The 17,157-nt window shown below is 43.2% G+C and overlaps 2 protein-coding genes across 7 annotated transcripts in view; both read left to right on the top strand.

Moving 5' to 3' along the window:
* The first annotated feature begins 1,353 nt into the window (after positions 1–1,353).
* On the top strand, positions 1,354–7,836 carry LAMTOR5 (late endosomal/lysosomal adaptor, MAPK and MTOR activator 5). The gene is made up of 4 exons (XM_072644292.1): positions 1,354–1,831; positions 1,964–2,025; positions 5,866–5,983; positions 7,028–7,836. The coding sequence occupies exons 1-4, from the start codon at positions 1,647–1,649 to the stop codon at positions 7,086–7,088; spliced, it is 426 nt and encodes a 141-aa protein (XP_072500393.1). The 5' UTR covers positions 1,354–1,646; the 3' UTR covers positions 7,089–7,836.
* A 502-nt stretch (positions 7,837–8,338) lies between these two features.
* SLC16A4 (solute carrier family 16 member 4) overlaps positions 8,339–17,157 on the top strand; it is a 45,972-nt gene continuing 37,153 nt past the window's right edge. For 4 of the 6 annotated variants that reach the window (XM_072644290.1, XM_072644291.1, XM_072644289.1 and 1 more), the window contains exons 1-2: positions 8,339–10,631; positions 11,600–11,720. In XM_072644290.1, the coding sequence (XP_072500391.1) occupies positions 11,637–11,720 (84 nt within the window). In that variant the 5' untranslated portion in view covers positions 8,339–10,631; positions 11,600–11,636. The remainder of the gene's footprint in view (positions 10,632–11,599; positions 11,721–17,157) is intronic. The other 2 variants (XM_072644288.1, XM_072644287.1) reach the window with 2 other exon arrangements.

Raw genomic sequence — 17,157 nt, 5'->3', positions numbered from 1 at the left:
ATGAAATTAAAGGTTTGTTTTGATTTGTTTTTTTAAGGGTAGGGAAGACCTGGGCATGTTTGTAAATGGTGGAGTAGAAGCCAGTGGAAGAAAACTTCAAGACAAGAGAAGGATGGAAGAAAGGATTAGAAATTGAATAGAGAACAGGGGTGGAGCATCGGTTTTAGCCATGGGGCATTTCTGAAATGGTGTAACACTTGTCTTGTCCCATCAGTCCATCAATTAACATTTATTAAGGGGCTGTTCTATGACAGGCACTGTGCTGAGTGGGGGTACAAAGAAAGGCAAAAAGAAATCAGTCCCTGCTCTCAAGGAGTTCACAGTCTAATGGGGGAGAAAGCATGCCAACAATAAATTAGGGGTCATCTCAGACACCAAGATCAAGGGGGACGGTGGGAGGGTTTCCAGCACAAGGAGGGACTTTGGCTGATTCTGGAAGGCAGGAGGGGTGGAGATGAGGAGAGCGAGACTTGGAGGCATGGGAGGCGGAGAGTGGAAACCCTCTCCCCGGGGAGATGCAGGGTTGTGCGGGAGGGGGAGCAAAGCAGGGTCAGACCAGAGGTGGGCGGGGCTCGCTCCAGGTGTGGGATACCTGGACAGGTGGCCAGGAGCCAGGTTGGGAAGGGCTTTGGAAGCCAGACAGGGGCTGTTTCTGTGTGATCGTGGAGGACAACAGGGAGCCACAGGAGGGTGCTGAAGAAAAGGCTGTTTTGAGAAAAACGCTTTGTAAATCTTAAAGCCCCGCAGAAATGGGTATTTTCGCACTCACGTCAAGTAAACCGGGAGGGCTGGACTGGTTTAGTTCCGAGGGTCTTAGCCTGAGGTCCGAGAACTGGGTTTTTTAAACGTGTGTATGTATATGACCACAGAAGTGATATGAATGTATATGATGATCGAAGGTATGTGTACAGACCGTTTACTTGTAATTGTTACATATGTGTATTTTAATGTTTTCTATATTAGGCGTATTTATAGATGTCATAGTGTTACATCTCTATAAATTACATTTTTATATTTTTAAAATAGAAATTACATATATGTATGTTTATGTATACACGGATCACTTTCAGGGTTATTTCCTTTGTAGTCTTGTGTATTTTATTTCACACACTTTAAAACATGATTCTAAGGGGTCCGTGGGTTTTGCCATTAGTTCGAGGGCCCAAAGAGCGAAAAAGCCCTCTTCCTGACATTTTGGAGAGAAGGAAACTGAGGCAGGGAGGGAAGGGAAGTGACTGCCCCCGGGTCACGCGGTCGGCGGCAGGGCCCACTCTGCACACGTCCCCTCCCATCCAGGCCGAGGCTAATTCTGCGTGAGGCGCCGCCCAGGGTGTAGGGCGGAGCTCGCCACCGTGGGGGAGGGGAGGGAGGGAAGTCCGGGAGCAATAGGCGGGGCCCCTCGCCCCTCCTCCTCCCCCCACCCTTCTCGGCGCTGACTCGAGGGTAACCATGACAACCGGAGGCCTTGACGCCCAGAGGACGCTCCTCCGCCGCCAGAGGTCTTGGAGGTGGCTTCCCCTCCCTGCCAGTGAGGGCCCCGTGGATACAGTACCCTACTGGGCGGCGTCTGCGCAGACTCCAGACTCCTGACACAGAGAGGAAGAGGTGGGGAGAGGGGAAATGTTTTTAATTCCTAACGCGAGTTGATGATTTTTGTCCCGTCGGAAGCCCCGTCCCGCGGCTGTTGCGCCGTACCTGCTGAAGCCGCGTGGTTGCATCACGTGGCCAGAGGAGGGCGGTCACATGACGCGACGTCCCGTGAGCGGCCTGGACTCAACTTACTGTCAAAACCCGAGATGGAAGCGACCCTGGAGCAGCACCTCGAGGACACGTGGGTAGTGTGGGCACGGGCGGGCCGGGCACTTCGGTGGCCTAGTCGAGGCCCGGTCCCGGAGGGAAGACGTGGGAGGTGTGGGGGGCCGCCCGGTTCGCTCCTGTAACCTCGGCGTCTGGTCTGTGTTAGGATGAAGAACCCGTCCATCGTCGGCGTCCTGTGCACGGACTCGCAGGGACTGAACCTGGGCTGTAAGTAGCGCCTTGGCAGGGAGCTTGTGCCCGGACCGGGGGCGGGGGCAGGCACGGGCCTCCGGTGTGCCGGACGCGCCGGGGATGCGGAAGGAGGTCGGGGTGGCTCCCGCCCCCGAGGATGCCGCGTTCTAACGGGGGAGGACCACCGGCAGGGGGTTGTGGATAAGAAAGAAGGTAATCCTTCGAGCAAGGCCCCACCCCCGGGGGCACGAGCAGGGGAAGCCTCCGCGGAAGATGGGACTCCCCCACTTAGGATACGGGGTGCCCCGGGGGAGAAGAGCCGAGGCCGCGTCCCCAGACCTTGGGGGCCCTGTTGGCACAGGTGTTCTCTAAGAAGGGCATCGACAGGTGGTGTACGTGCTGATGGGCCAGGTGCCCGGTTGGCCCATAGGTTGATGTCGTTGCATTTTAGCAGGGGAGGGAGGGCTACGTCTCCCTAGTACTTAAAAAAGTGTGTGGTTTCACTGTGTAGCTACTCATTTCACTGTAGAAAACGTTGGTCTTTCTTTAACCTGGGGTGGAGGATTTTTGTGAATTGTCCCTGGTTTGTTACATAATCTCAGGTGGGTCCTCGAGGCAGTCTTCTAACTCTTGCCCATCTCCACCTGTCCCGTCTGTCCTTCCTTGCTTGGGTGTCTTTGGAAGACACAGCCCTCCCTAAAAAGGCCCCCAAGCTCGGCTTCAAAGAGCCTGTTTCATCAGTTATTTCCGAATTCTGGTCTTAGGGTATGTAACTAGGGATTATTTGGGAGATTACTTAGGACGGGGAGGACTTCGTTGCCTCACCCCACTCCACCCCCTATCATTTTACGTTTATTCGCCCATGCCCTCCCCCATGCTGCCATTCTTTTTCAGTGCCTGACTTCTTGGGAAAATTGTCTGTATTCCAGACCTCTGTTTCTTTACCAGACACTCATTTCTGGACTACAGGTAATTGGGCTTCCTCCAAGGTTACCAAGGATCTCTTTACCTGCTGAATCCAGTGACTTTTCCTCAGTCCTCCTGCACCTTGATTTCTCTGAAGCTTTGACACTATTGACCATCCTTTCTTGAATATATTCTCCTTATTTGGATTCCGTGGCATTTCTCTCTACTGTTCTTCTTGTCTGCCTTCATCCTATGAAATGTCTCTCTTGCTGAAATGCCGTCCATCCCCTACCTCCTTTACTGTGGCTGACCCTCTACAGCTGTTCTGATTCCTCTTCATGGTACATGTTCTCCTTGGTATCATCTGTTCCTACAGGTTCAGTGTATCTCTACACTAAGGACTTGTTTCCAACTCACACCTTTTCCTAAATTCCATTTCTACATTATGGAAGCCTGATGTTTGACAGTGTGTGGCAAACTTAACTTGTTCAAAACAGAATTGTTTTCATCTTGAAACCTTTTCCCCTAAAATTGCTCATCCTTGGTTTTTCCTTCTCCCTCCCCCCCCCCACTTGCCAACTCCTGTTTGTTCTCCCATCCCTTGTCATCACTCAGAATGGCTACCACCCTAGTTCAGATCTTTATTGCTTCTTGCCTGCACTTTTGTATTGTAATAGCCTCCCAGTCTCTCCATTCTCCTTTCAGCTGCTAAAAGTACTTTCCTAATTCAGATCTGAGCATGACACTTTTCCTCAAAAATCTTGTGTCTCCTCATTGTCTAGAGCATAAAGTACAAACTCCTTAGCCTTGAGCCTCCCATAATAACAACTGACACTACTTTATGGACATTTTATTTGGACCTCAGAACAGTCTTGTGAAGCAAGCCCCGCAGGTTTTATTATACTCCATTTTACAGCTGAGTAATCTGAAATTCAGAGAAGTTCAGTAGTTTACCTGTGTTCAATTAATGTATCTATCCCCTTCAGTGTCTATCCCCTGAATCATTCTGTGTCTCAGCCTGGCTTATCTTTGTTGCCTTGTTTCTTTATATTCTGCTTCATATGCTCTGTATTCCAGCCATGTTGGCAAATTATCTATTTTCAGATCTTGGCATGCCATTTCCCATCTCTAATTTTGCACAGGCAACCCCCCCTCCCCACTTCCCACCACCACCTTTGTAAAGAGACTCCTTTCTCATTGTTACCTCTTAAGAGTTACTTGATGGCTGCTTCTAAGGTTCTACTGTAGTACCAACTCTCATAGGAAACCTTTCCTCTCATCTCCCCTACCATGTTAGTGTAACCTCCTTTTTCATTTATCATGTGTTGAAGTTGTGTACCTTTCATAAAATAAGCTCCTTGAGGACAGGGACTATGTTTTTGTTTTTTTCCAGTATTCCTAGCATAGGGCTTTGCACATAATAAGCGCTTAACAAATGTTTATTTAATTGATATGCTGTAGCTAAAAAAAACCGGACGGCCAAACATTGTTTTCATCTCTGAAATGAGCTTGACTGGCTCAGACTCCAGCACATCTTCACCAGGCCCTTATTTGGAACCTTTCAGGCAGGTAACCATAGGAGGCTGGTGGTTTTGTTGTTTTTTAATGGCAGGGAGGAGTAAGAAGGAAGATTATAAGTGAGAAGGTTGCTAAAGAGGATCAGTGAAGATTTTTTTTAAATGCACAGAAGGAAAAACAAGCAAGCTGCACATAAGATGTGGTTTATAGTTTATGTTTAATCCTCTTCGTTCTACTTTGTACATGAAAATGCGTGAGGGCACCTGTAAAGAGGACATGAACCATTGCTAGGGTTTTGTACCCTCAAAGAAACTGAGATTGAGAGGGTCTTGGCAGCATATTCCGTTTGTTTTCATTAAAATAACAATAGTACCGTAAATGTTAGCACTGTAAGGAACTTTAGAGGTCTTGCATTCATTATACAAGTGAAGAATCTGGGACCATGGAGAAAGATTGTTACTTGTTCATGGCCACAAGGCCAGATAATGCCACAGTCAGTACTAGACCTGGCTGTAGTGGCCTTTAACTCATGCTGGAGTAACTGTGTGAAAAATGTGTTTGCAACAGATACTGAAGCAGTCTATTATATGGGCAGATTTGAAAGGAGGAGACAGTTAAAGGGTTCTTACAGTTACTTTCTAAATTCATTTGCAAAACTTGTTTAGCATTCAGATGCCTAAATTATGAGACTTGACTTTGTATCCCTAAGAGGTTTCCTCCAGTCCTGTAAAACAATAGTTCCTTTGGTTTATGTCTCAGGCAGCACACAGCAACAAATCCACATAATCTTTTGTTGTGACATGTCTGATACCTGGCTTAGTTTCAGACATAATTAGGGGATGCTTGTTTCTTGTAGCTGCTAACTATTTCAAAGTAAACTTTTTTATTATTGTTGGTTTGTAGGACCTGAGGCTTACCCAATTATATCCCAAGACTGAAATGAGGCATCAGTAAAAACCAAAGCTTACTTAGCATTAGTTAATTTAGGAGGATTCGGCCTCAGGAAATAAAAAGTCATTTTATTCTAACCAAGAAATAAAGTGCTCCTAGAGTACACACATTATCAAGGTGAGTTGGCCTTATTGATGATCCTAGACAAAGGACTGTATGTGATTGAGTTTAGTAAATGAAGTCAAATCTTCACCAAGAAATTAATTTGTTTTATCAATCTCTTAATTTGCATGACTGAATCTATATGACTTTCAGATTAATTTGAGATACAGCTTTTTTCCCCTTGATGGGATGGATCATGAAATTTTAGGGGAGAGCTTTCCAGTGGCCCTTTGTTTAAGGACTGACAGTTATCTAACATGATTGTGCAGATACAGCCAGCAGTTAGTATAGATGGCAGTAAGTCAAAATGTTCTTCATTGAATTGGAACTCTACATATTTATTACTATCCTCATCCCAAATAGTAGATGCTTAGTTTGGAGCATTTCTGTGTCTTTCAGGCCGTGGCACCCTGTCAGATGAACATGCCGGGGTGATCTCTGTCCTAGCCCAACAAGCAGCTAAATTAACCTCTGACCCAACAGATATTCCTGTGGTCTGTCTAGAGTCAGACAATGGGTGAGTATGTACAGTTAGGTTTAAAATGCCTTCCTTTCCCTTTATTGATGAGAACTTTTATATCAAATCAGAGTTGCTCCTCCATTCTTCATTCATGTTTCAATACTATCATTGGGCTGACTAAAAAGGAAGGTTTTCCATATGTCCTTCAGGGGAAACCTTTGAATAGGTTCCCAGAGTAGGAGATATCACCCCCAGGGGGCGCTGGAACAGTGGGGGAGGGGAAGGGTGATAATAGCCTCCTGTGCAATTAGGGGCCATTGAATAAAAAAAGAGTTAACCTAACCTATAGGAGACACTGAGTAATTTTTTGTTTTTAAAGGGGGCAGTAGGCCAAATAAGTTTGGGAACCTCTGCTTTAAAGCAGAAGTTTTGTGTATTATGAACACCTGGTAAAGCCTATAGATATAGACACTTTCTCAGAATAAGGTTGGTTTTTTTCCCCTACATTCATAATTGAATTAAAGGAAATGCTTAATTTGGAGGCTAGTGAAGCTTGTAAGATGTAATTTTTTTTTCCCACCCAAATTCACAGACCTCCTAAAATCTATTTGGCAGGGGATATTTGGGGTATTAACAGCCTCAGCTTTAGAACCACAAATACAGCAAATGGGTTGGTAGCTTTTACCTAGGCCCAGTACTAGTTCTGTTAATCCATTACGACCTTAAACAAATTTTTTTCAATCTCAGAGCCTCAGTTCCCACATTAGAGTAATACCATAAGAGAAATCATAGCCTGAAGGATAGATATCGCAGTATATTGTATGAATGTAGACTTGATGTTCCCTTGAACCAAGAACTGAGTAGCACAGAAGAAAAAAGTCATCCTGAAAGATGTCATTTTGTTCTGTGGTAGTAGTGACATGTACCCAATTATTTTAAAATGTGCAGCCCCAAGTATCATAGCTATGACTGTGAACTTCTACTGTTTCCCAATGATAAAGCAGTTGAAGTGGTTATGTGGTCATTAAGTTGGAGACCAGCCTATGATGACACCACTTGTTTGAATAAACATTATCAAATTTCCTCTGCTTTGCCTTTCAGGAACATAATGATCCAGAAACATGATGGCATCACCGTGGCAGTGCACAAAATGGCATCTTGACCTCTCAGACCTAGTCTCCAAACAATTGTAGAACTTTTACCACTCTTTCCATCTCATTTCTCTTATCCTGCTCCACTGTTAAGTGCCAGTACTTAGGCCAGCCATTAAATGGAATACTTGCTTCTTTCCTGTTTATTATTTTAAAGTTGCCTTTGGTAAACACTTAGTGAGAAAGAAGAATAAGGTTTTAAGGCACTGTACAAAATCAAGTTGTTCTGTTTGCTGAACTTTGGGTATGGTCAATAAAGATAGCTGGAGAAAAGCATGGAGCTTTTCCTAGATTGTATAAGATGACTGTCACACAGCCTATACAGTATAGGATCAGTTTCCTATCTTTTAAAAGGCTTGTGATCCCATACCTTTCCAAAATTTCCTAAAGCCCCTGCCTTCTCCATAAGAATGGTGTGCAATGGTGGGGGTATGAAGGCTAATTAACCTTAATTTCACTTCCAAAGGACACTTAGCGTAATGGAGAGGTGGGAGGAAAATACTTTTATGTTTAATTTTCGGTTAAAATATCAACTTTCTGAAAGTAAGGAATGTGTCCTCTTTAAGTTATATGGTACTTAATGTATAACCATGTAAATAAGCAAACAAGCGGATCCTTGATCTCGTGCAAGTGAAATTTAATTCTTGTTGCTCTACATTGAGAGCAGCTATCACTAGTATTAGGAAGAAATTGTAATTTTACAGTAAGAGAAAATATTTCTCTAATATGCTTTCTTGCAATAAATATTTATTAAATGCCTGTTTGCAATTTGTTAGTAAGTTCATCCATGTATCAAGCCAAAATTTGCCCTTTTCCCTTTTCCAATCCAGCCATGTTAGCAGGGCTGTCCTCTGAAGATGATTTGTATAAGACACATCTTCAGACATTTGAAGATAGTTCCAAATCTTCCAAGCATGCCTCAGTACACTGAGTCTTCACCTTTGCCTTCTGGAAGCACTCCACTTCTGTCGGTATGTCTTCTAAATTGTGACTCCCAGAAGCAAATGTCACCTCCCTGGTGTTGGTGTGGTCCAGCCAGTACAGACACTGCTACTGCTACTGCTAATAGAGCCTTGGATGACACAGGAAGGAATGCCATACCTACTGATCAGTACTGAGCAGTTAGCCTTAGCCCTACTATTCCTATGCTGTCCTTTGGTGCTTAGATTTTTCTAGTCTAGGTGAAGGGTTTCACATTTATTCTTAGTGAATGCCAGTATGTTCTATTCAGTCTATCATTCCAGCTTATTGAGATACTTCTGGATCCTTGTTGTCTTACCATGAAATATGGTGGAAAAAAAATTGAAGTCAAGAAACATGAGCTAGAGTCCCTGTTTTAAAATGCTCAACTTACATGTGTTACCTACTTCACAGGGTTGTTATAAGGGACATTTTTTAAGGTGTTAAAGTTTCTTCAGATCAGTTAAACATTTACGTACCTGCTATGTTAGAAGCAATGGGAAATACTTCAGAGGATCTGGGCTTTTGTCAGGGTGGGTAGTTGTGATGTTGACATCCTACTGTAGTCCCACCACCAACAAAGGTTTAATTACCTTAAAACCAGACTAATACCCAGATGCTAAATATCACTTAGGCCCACAATCTTTTTATCTTTTTTTTAATCTTTTTTTAGCTCTTGCCAGAACTTTTATTCTAGCTAACTGTATCTTCAAAAATTCAAGGTCACCTCCACACCAGGATGAAGTATTTAGGTGTCACTTGATTGGGGCTGCCAAAAAAAAATGCCCATCCACACCCTCAAGGATCATAAATCCTACTAAAGAAAGAATGGCAAGTAATTACGATACAGTGTAGAGTATGAAGGAGACAAGGGATCCAGAAAAAGGGAGGGATAACACTGATCAGAAAAGAGTTCTGGGAGGTGACACCTGAGCTGAAAATTGGAAATTACATTTTTGATGGGGAGGGAGTGCATTTTAGGCATGGATGGGCTGCATGAACTATACAGAGGATGACTAAGTTCAGGGGTGGGAGAGGAAATCTAGAACTACCTTGATGAGCACGGAATGCGGGGGGGGGGGGGGGGGGGGGTGTAAAAGAAGAACTGGTGAGACAGGTGGAGATAGCCTTATGATGGAATCTCCATCGTGTCTCAAAGGTAAGAGAAAACAGTTGATGGTTTTTAAATGATTAGCGATTTTGTTAAAGGGAAAAGGGGCAGCGGGAGCCTGGAGTAAGAAATGCTAGTTAGGTTATTTCATTACATGTAAGATATGTACTAAAATACAGGCAGAGTGAATGGAGAGGACTGGGGGGTGGATATAAGAACTAGCTAGACTTAGACAACCAACTAGATGTGGAGAGTGGAAGGAAGGAAGAGGCAAAGCTGACGTGACTCTTTCAAGTATGGGTAATGGGGAGGCTGGTGGTGCCATCAACAGAATTAGGGTGAGCAGGTTCATTAATAGAGATGCCTTCAGTTTGGGACGTAATAGGGGTTGAGGCAGGCCATCCATGAAAATGTTCAGTAGATAAACTGAAGATACAGGGCTAATTCGACAGCAGAATTGGACCAGGTATATGTACTGGGGAGTTACCTGCACAGAGCTAGTAATCCAGACATAATGGGAAAGAACAAATACTTTTTGGGCCCCAGTGGGTATGGCACTATACGAGGTGTTATCCATATTTAAAGGACAGGATGATGAGCCTCTCAAGGAATGGGATCTGCTACTAGAGAAAAACCAGGAAAGCAATGTCACAAAAGCCAAGGAGAAAAGAAAGTTGTAGGACAATTTAAAATTCAGTTATAGGGGGTCAGGTCCTAAACCTCATCTTCAACTCAACAGTTGGCTGGAAGGAGGTCATTAAGAGTTAGGGTTGAATGGGAGAAGTGATGAAATCTGAAGACCTGGGTATTTGGTCATTAACGTGAAATACTGAAGGTCCCAACGTTGAAGACCGGGATAAATATAGAGAGAAAAAACCATATGCTGAAGTAAATTAAGAAAAGGAAGAACCTGGAGGTCAGGATGAAGTAGGAGGATGTTACGAATTCCAAAGGAGAAGTCTGGTACAGCAGTCGGGGAAGAATAAGTCTGCTGACTCCTGGTTTAAGGGGAGGAGGACATGAAGGAGAGAAAGAATTCCTGGAATCACCGGAAAAGATAGCAAGGGACTTTCAGGAGAAATCCAGAAGATGAGACGTTTACAAGATGAAGAAGAAAAGGGTGGTTGTTTACAACAGCATATGGTTTGTGGACCTCAAAGGAGGTCTGGGGCCGGGCAGGAGAGGTCTGAGCCAAATGCAGGGATGAGTGCTAAGAGGCCACTGGGGAAAGAACATTTCCTCGGATCAAATGACAGACCTTGCCCCTCCCTTCAGGAAGTAAAGTCCACTGGGAACCAAGCCTGCTTTTGCTCAGTCTGCTCTTTTTTCAGGCTCTTATAAATGCTCACTTGTGCTACATTTCACCGCATGCTAAAGCAGGAAGCTGCTGAAAAGGAGTAAAAATTGAAGATAAGGTATAATTTGCTTTTCTTCTTAAATTGCCTTACTTGGAGGCTTTCTTTCCTGAATTTCACATCAAAAGGTAAGATGGAAATGAAATTTTGTGCTTCATTTGACTAACAGTGGAGATATACCCCCCCTCCTATCACAGTTCACCAGTTTATGCATTTGGGGTTGCCATGCCCTAGAACTGGGCATGTCATACCTAATTACCACCACCTATCCTGAGCTGTAGGGAACTAATAAACTAATCCATGCCAATACAGTGTGGTAACTAGGCCCTGTTCTAACATTATCTTTAGTAGATGAGGGGCTTTCTGGAGATGCCTTACGGTGCCTCAGTCTTATTGGAGGCTGGAAGAAGGCCAACCATTAGACTTTATGAAGGATATTAGTGAAAAGAGAAAACCTATAATTCTTCATTTTTCTAAGCACTTCCACACAATTGGTACTAACTGAATGTGTTAATTTAATGAATTAAAGTGTCTCCCAAACTATTAACATCATGAGAAAATAAAAGGGAATTGGTTTGGCCAAACTTATCATGGGAGACTGAGGTGAAAGGACCCGTGTCAGAGGACTATGCTCTTCATTCAACCAACACAGGGATGATCAGGGATCCTTCCCTTAAATAAGTGAGAACTTCAAGAATGTCTCAAGTTGATGGACTTTCCAGATGGTCAGGGTTTTAGTACCCCTTTAATTATACAACTTGAGTGATCCCTATCTCTGACTCACAAACAGACCTTAGGTTATGAAGGTCAGATAAGCAGGGATAGCATAATTCTCACATGCAAGCCAATTTAAAAACAAGACTACAGAAAATTCTCAAAACTGTAAAGTTAGTGTAGGCAGAGCAGAATTTCTTAGGGGGAAGTCACAGAACCTATGCTATAAATAAGCTCAGAAATAAAAGGGAGCAAGCAAATTAGAAAGGTAGTGGGTTTTTTAAAATTAGTACACTGCAGAGTACCACTAAAATTAATGGGATTTAAAATTTGAGTCTGAGGAGCTTAGACTACTAACTAGGAAATGGGCACTTTCTTACAGGATTCTTACAAGTGAGAGAGAAGTGGAACCAATCGTCATGCTGAAGGGGACAAAGTCAAATCCTTATACTGAACCCCTTGATGGAGGATGGGGATGGATGATAGTGTTTCATTTCTTCCTGGTAAAAGTTTGTGAGATTATACTTTGTCCTTCCTACCAGAATATGCAAACTACTATCAACTGCTTTATTCTACTTTCCTGGCAGTGGAGACATGGAGATGTCCCACAGTGAGTGGGGCTGGTCTTTTTCTGGGAACATAAGGGATGGTGCAAGGATATTGATAGAAAAATTACTTCTGTGGCAAATGCCCACTCCTGGCTCCCTTGCTCCAGTATTTATGCAAGTATGGGAGATACTGGCACAGGACATGCCCACATCCAAGAAGGCGCTGTGCTCTGAGCAAAGCAGAATTGCAGTAACTCGAAAGAAGTGTGATGTGCACAAATGTAGAGACATCTCCACTCCACATGTTCAGATGAATTATTTGTGCCCACCCTGTCGTAGAGCTTTCCAAGCTTGGTATCAGTCTGATCAGCCAGTTGGACACCCTGTACCTTGACCCCAACATAGCAATGTTACTTGGGTGGTCCTCTTCGAGAAGGAAGGACAATGGACCAACCATGCAAGATAGCAGCACCCATCAGTATGGAAAAGGAAGAGAGCAGCTGAATTCTCCTACTTAAGGACGTGGATTAAGATTCATTATCAATTTACAAGTATTTGTAACTTTCTTAACTAAAAAAAATAAGCCTACTAGGACCCTGACCTTTCCCGCCCTGAGCTATCCCATTGTTAAAAAGTAACAAGACTTCACTCTCATTTCTACAATGAGTCTACTTCCCTTCCCTCCAGGAGCTTTGTGAGGGGAAAAAAGGGGGGGAGGGGCAAGTTGACCCACAGAACAGTGGAAAGAGGCAGACAGGAACCTTGTCTGGGAGACTCTACCTCCCCACCACCCACTCCTAGAATGGTGGCAAAGCCCCAAACTCTGTCTATACAACCACAGGCAAATCTAGCTTTACTGCCATTCTTAATATCAGTAATTCTACATTGTGTACACTGTCTGTGTAGTGATGCTGGTAGTGGGAAAATGAAGGGAGGCTCCAAACAATTTCTATATGGCTTTAGCAAACAGTCAGAAAATAAAATAATGCCCAGGTCCTCATGGTGAGCCTTTCTCAGCTCAGCCTATTAGTGAGCAGGCCGCGTGTCTTTGTACTGTTCAGTTATGTCTGACTCTTTATGATCCCATGTGGGGCTTTCTTGGTGAAGATACTACAGTGGTTGGCCATTTCCTTCTCTAGCTCATTTTACAGATGGGAAGACTGAGGAAAACAAGGTTAAGTGGCTTGTCCAGGGTCAGCCAGCTAGTAAGTATCCAAGGCCAGATTTGAACTCAGAAAGATGAGTCTTCCTGATTCCAAATCCAGTTTTCTATCCACTGTGCCACCTGGTTGCCCACAATGTGTCTAGGAAATGAAAAAGTATCCATGGTAGATACCAGAATTTTACTATATAAGGTATCATGTATCTTAAGTTTGGAGGGAAATGGTCTAAAAAGTCACCAAGTAAAAGAGGTATTTCTTGGCTGGGGTCCTTGCTCAATGTGTATTTATTAGGCACCTACTCTATGAGCTAGCATTGTGCTATCACCTGGGAACACTAAAGTGAGCCAGTTTCAATCCCTATATTCTGCTGAGGAGAAACATGTCCAGAAATACAGGATACACACTAAAGAAATATATAGTAATGAGGTAGAGATATGCAAAATAAACACCCAGAAGATTCACAAATAATATACAGTGATAAAAAAAATACAGTGATAAGGGTAGGGATACTATAACCTGGGGGTCTCAGGAAAGGTACTTTGGAGAAGGTAACACTCAAGTTGAAGACAGAAGAGGGAAGAGAGTGAGGGTGGGGAGCAATCCAGGCATAAGGAACAGCCTGTGCAAAAGCATGGAAGCTAGAGATGTTGTCCATTAAGTGCATCAATAAGGTCACTTTGGCTAGACACAGGGTTGGAGAAACCTGCGGCCTTGAGGCCACAAGTGGCCCTCTAGGTCCTCAAGTGTGGCCCTTTGAATCCAAACTCCACAAACAAATAAAAGTATTTGTTGTGTAAAACTTGAACTCAGTCAAAAGGCTGTACCTGAAGACTTGGAAGGCCACGTGGCCTCAAGGTCGCAGGTTCCCCACCTCTGCTAGAGCAAACAGTGTATGAGGCAAAGTAACATATAAGCAGCCTGGACCCAGACTGCCAAGGACAACAGAGGAGCTTGTATGTCATCCTAAAAGCTATGGAAAGCTTCCTAAGCAGGGGTCAAGTGGTCAAACTTGTACTTCATTTGACAGGTGGAGGAAGGAAGGGCTTGTTAGAGAGGGGAAAGAAAGGACTTGGGGAACAACTGAGGGGTTACTGCTAGATAGTCCAGAAAGAGGCAGTGGGTGCTTGGACTACTTTCAGAGACCCACAAGATGCTTGGGAACCAAAAGACTAAATGGAAACTGCCCTTAGAAGAAACCATGTGCCAAATGCTGATTTCACTCATGTTCCTCTCTGGTGGAGGGATTTTTTCCCCCCCTAACATAAGATGCTATGATTTAACTTTATAAGTTGCATGATTTTAACTAAAAAACTTGAGAATTTTTTCCTTTTCCTTGCCACCTTGAAGGAAGGCTTAAAATTAGCCTACTTTGAAAAAAAAATTCTTCCCAGGAAACTTCTCCAAAGACATTATTGTTTGTGACAGTAAAATCACTTTCACGCTGCCCAGAGTGTTTAAAGAGGTCACTGACCTCATCTTCAGATGATTTAACACCATCAATTTCCCAAGAAAGTCTTAGTGCTACCTCTCAGATTATAATAGGGATGCCCATCTAGGGCCTCTCCAGCTTCAGAACCAGACAGAGAAGCAATGTATCAAAAAACATAGATCATGCCACAGGAAATGAGGAAATGCGTCACCACTGCCAATACTGAAGGAGAACTAACAGTGATAAGTCACCTGATGAGCTTTCCCAAAAATGGAAGGACTATCATTGGCAGCTGTTCACTTGGTGTTCACCTAACTGAACCCCCAGAGGACAGGGAGTGAAGTTAAACTGAGAATCACAGCTATAACGTTGCTCAGCTGAAATTATATTCTCACCACAGAAAGAGCAGCTAGGTCCAATCAATGGTGGCTTTCAGAAGTATGTGAGGGGTGCTCAGTTATCTACCCTATACGTTACAGCAGAAAGAAAAAAAAACCAAGCAGATACAAAATGACTAGACCAAAACTTTGAGCAAGAGGGCAGAGAGATGCTGGCCTCCTCAAAGCCGAATTAAAAGCAAGCTGACAGACACATGGAGGCAGTTTAGGAATAAGTGGGCCCAAAGAAGCCATATGGCATGATCTTAATACTGGTGTGAAAAAGGGATTTTGGGTTCACAAAACATCTTTAGATCACTGATACTAGTTGATTTCCCAAAAGCAAGCTGGCCCATTATCTAGTTCTGGACCTAGCTCATCCATCTGTAGCGGCTATCCAAAACTGCCATAGAGTTTAGCTTCATAGGTGAAATCTATCCGAGAATGTATACTATGATCTGGCCAAGAGGCATTCTTCATGAACTTGAGATGTGTAGAGATGTTTTAGAGTTTTTAGAGATTATATCTGAGAGTCACCTGCATAAAGGTGTGTATTTAATCTATAGAAGTGAATGAGATCACCCTAAGAAAGAGCTGAGGCCAAAACTATGAGGAAGGACCACGTTAAAAGACTAGGTATATCTGTAAATTGGAGGTTGGAAAGACCATACTTAGAGTTGGTCAAGTCCTTTCCCATAAGTCAGTTATCAAAACTTTTAAGTATAAACTTGACCTTGCATTGCAAGGCCTCCAGGATGTAGCCCCAACTTACTCCTTTCCCCACCTCACCTCACCCTGTTCACTTTCAGTGTGAATCCCAGCCAAACTGTGTTACTGATTTTGATCTCATTCAATCTATTGTTTACTTTCAAGGATCAGTTAACTTGCCAGGTCATCCATGGAGTCTTTCATAATTCTACTCTAACTACAATAACCTCAACCTTCATTCTGATTTGTGTCAGTTTATCTATGCACAGTTCACATCCTATTATAATGTGAGCTCTTTGCGGACTGTCTTGTTTTCATCTTCTAGGGGAAAAAGTAGGTATTAAAAAAGGGTTTGCTGAATTGTGTAAGTCATCTTAGAAACCAAGGGAGGTGAAAAAAGAGGGGGGTATTTGAGTATCAGATACTGCAGATATTAAGGACTTAAAAAAAATGCTATCAGGTATGATAATTAGGTCATTAGTGACCCTTAAGAGTTGTTTCAGTAAAGTGATAGTGATGGAAGTCATATTTCAAGGGAGATGGTAAGGAAGTATAGGCAATCAAATGTGGTCTTTTAAAAAAAATTATCAGTGAAGGGGTAAGAAAGATTAGTTGCTGGCTGCAAAGAATAGAAGAATGAAAAGAAGGTATATTCAGTTTGAGGAGATCTAAATGTTTATTGGCAGATGAAAAGATCCAGTGGAGAGGGAGAGATTATTATTGGAGCCATGACTTGGGAGAAAGGAAAGAAAATGAGTTCAAGGCCATAAATAGGGTAATTCAGCCCATTCTTTGGGGGCACAGTTTTGAGATTTCTCACCCTCCTTTGCACCTGGTTTGTCAATATCCTTCCCTAAAATGTGGCACCGAAGATTTGGAACTTTGGTCAAAGGTAGGGGAACGCTTCTTCCTCTGAGTTGGGCAGGAAGGAGAACAGAATTGATAAAGATGTTCAGGAAGCTCTTGTTAGGTTCCTCTATTTCACAGAAACATAAAATCTCAGAGTTCAAAGCTACTTCAGAGGCCACCTAATCCAACTTGTACCTGAATAAGATGCTCTGCTGTAATGTACCTAGAATACAGAGACCAAGTCATCTGCAATAAATATGAGGAACACATATGCAATTCAAAGTTTGGAGGAGAGAGGAAAAGGTTTGAATGCAGGAAGTCACTTCAGGGAAGAACTTTAAATATCAGAAGAGAATGTTCATGTCCCTAAGTCTTCTTAAAGAGAAACATCCCCAACTACTTTAACCCATCCTCTTATGGCACACTTGAGTCTCTTCACCATACCTCAAAGACGACCAAAAGCAATTTAGTAATCCCAGCAAGTTCTTTCAGCACACGTGGATGTAAGTCATTCAGGCCAAATGACCTGACTTCACTGAGCACAGTGTGGATTTCAAGTTTCCTGCTAAACCTTTTTGTTTTATCATTACTTCATTCAAGATCATTCTCTTTGGTGAAGGAAACAGAAACACAATAAATGGGTCCCAAGGTATACCTTACTAACCAAGGTTTATAAATGTCTGAGCAGAATTGCATAAACATTCTCTGAAAGACATCTCAAACAGGCTGAGGGTAGCTGCTGGTGGAAAGATCCTCTCAGCATTATTTTCCCTTGCCCCCAACCCACATTTCAATGTTGTCAGCTCTCCTCTGGTTCAGTATGCAAAGTGCTTGTAGGCGTCAAAGAAATCTGTTCTCAGTAGCCC

This window comes from Notamacropus eugenii, chromosome 2, assembly GCF_028372415.1.
Source record: "Notamacropus eugenii isolate mMacEug1 chromosome 2, mMacEug1.pri_v2, whole genome shotgun sequence".
NCBI classification, from domain to species: domain Eukaryota; kingdom Metazoa; phylum Chordata; class Mammalia; order Diprotodontia; family Macropodidae; genus Notamacropus; species Notamacropus eugenii.
Note: the sequence above shows the minus strand (reverse complement) of the source record. Positions and strands in the feature narration are given on the sequence as shown.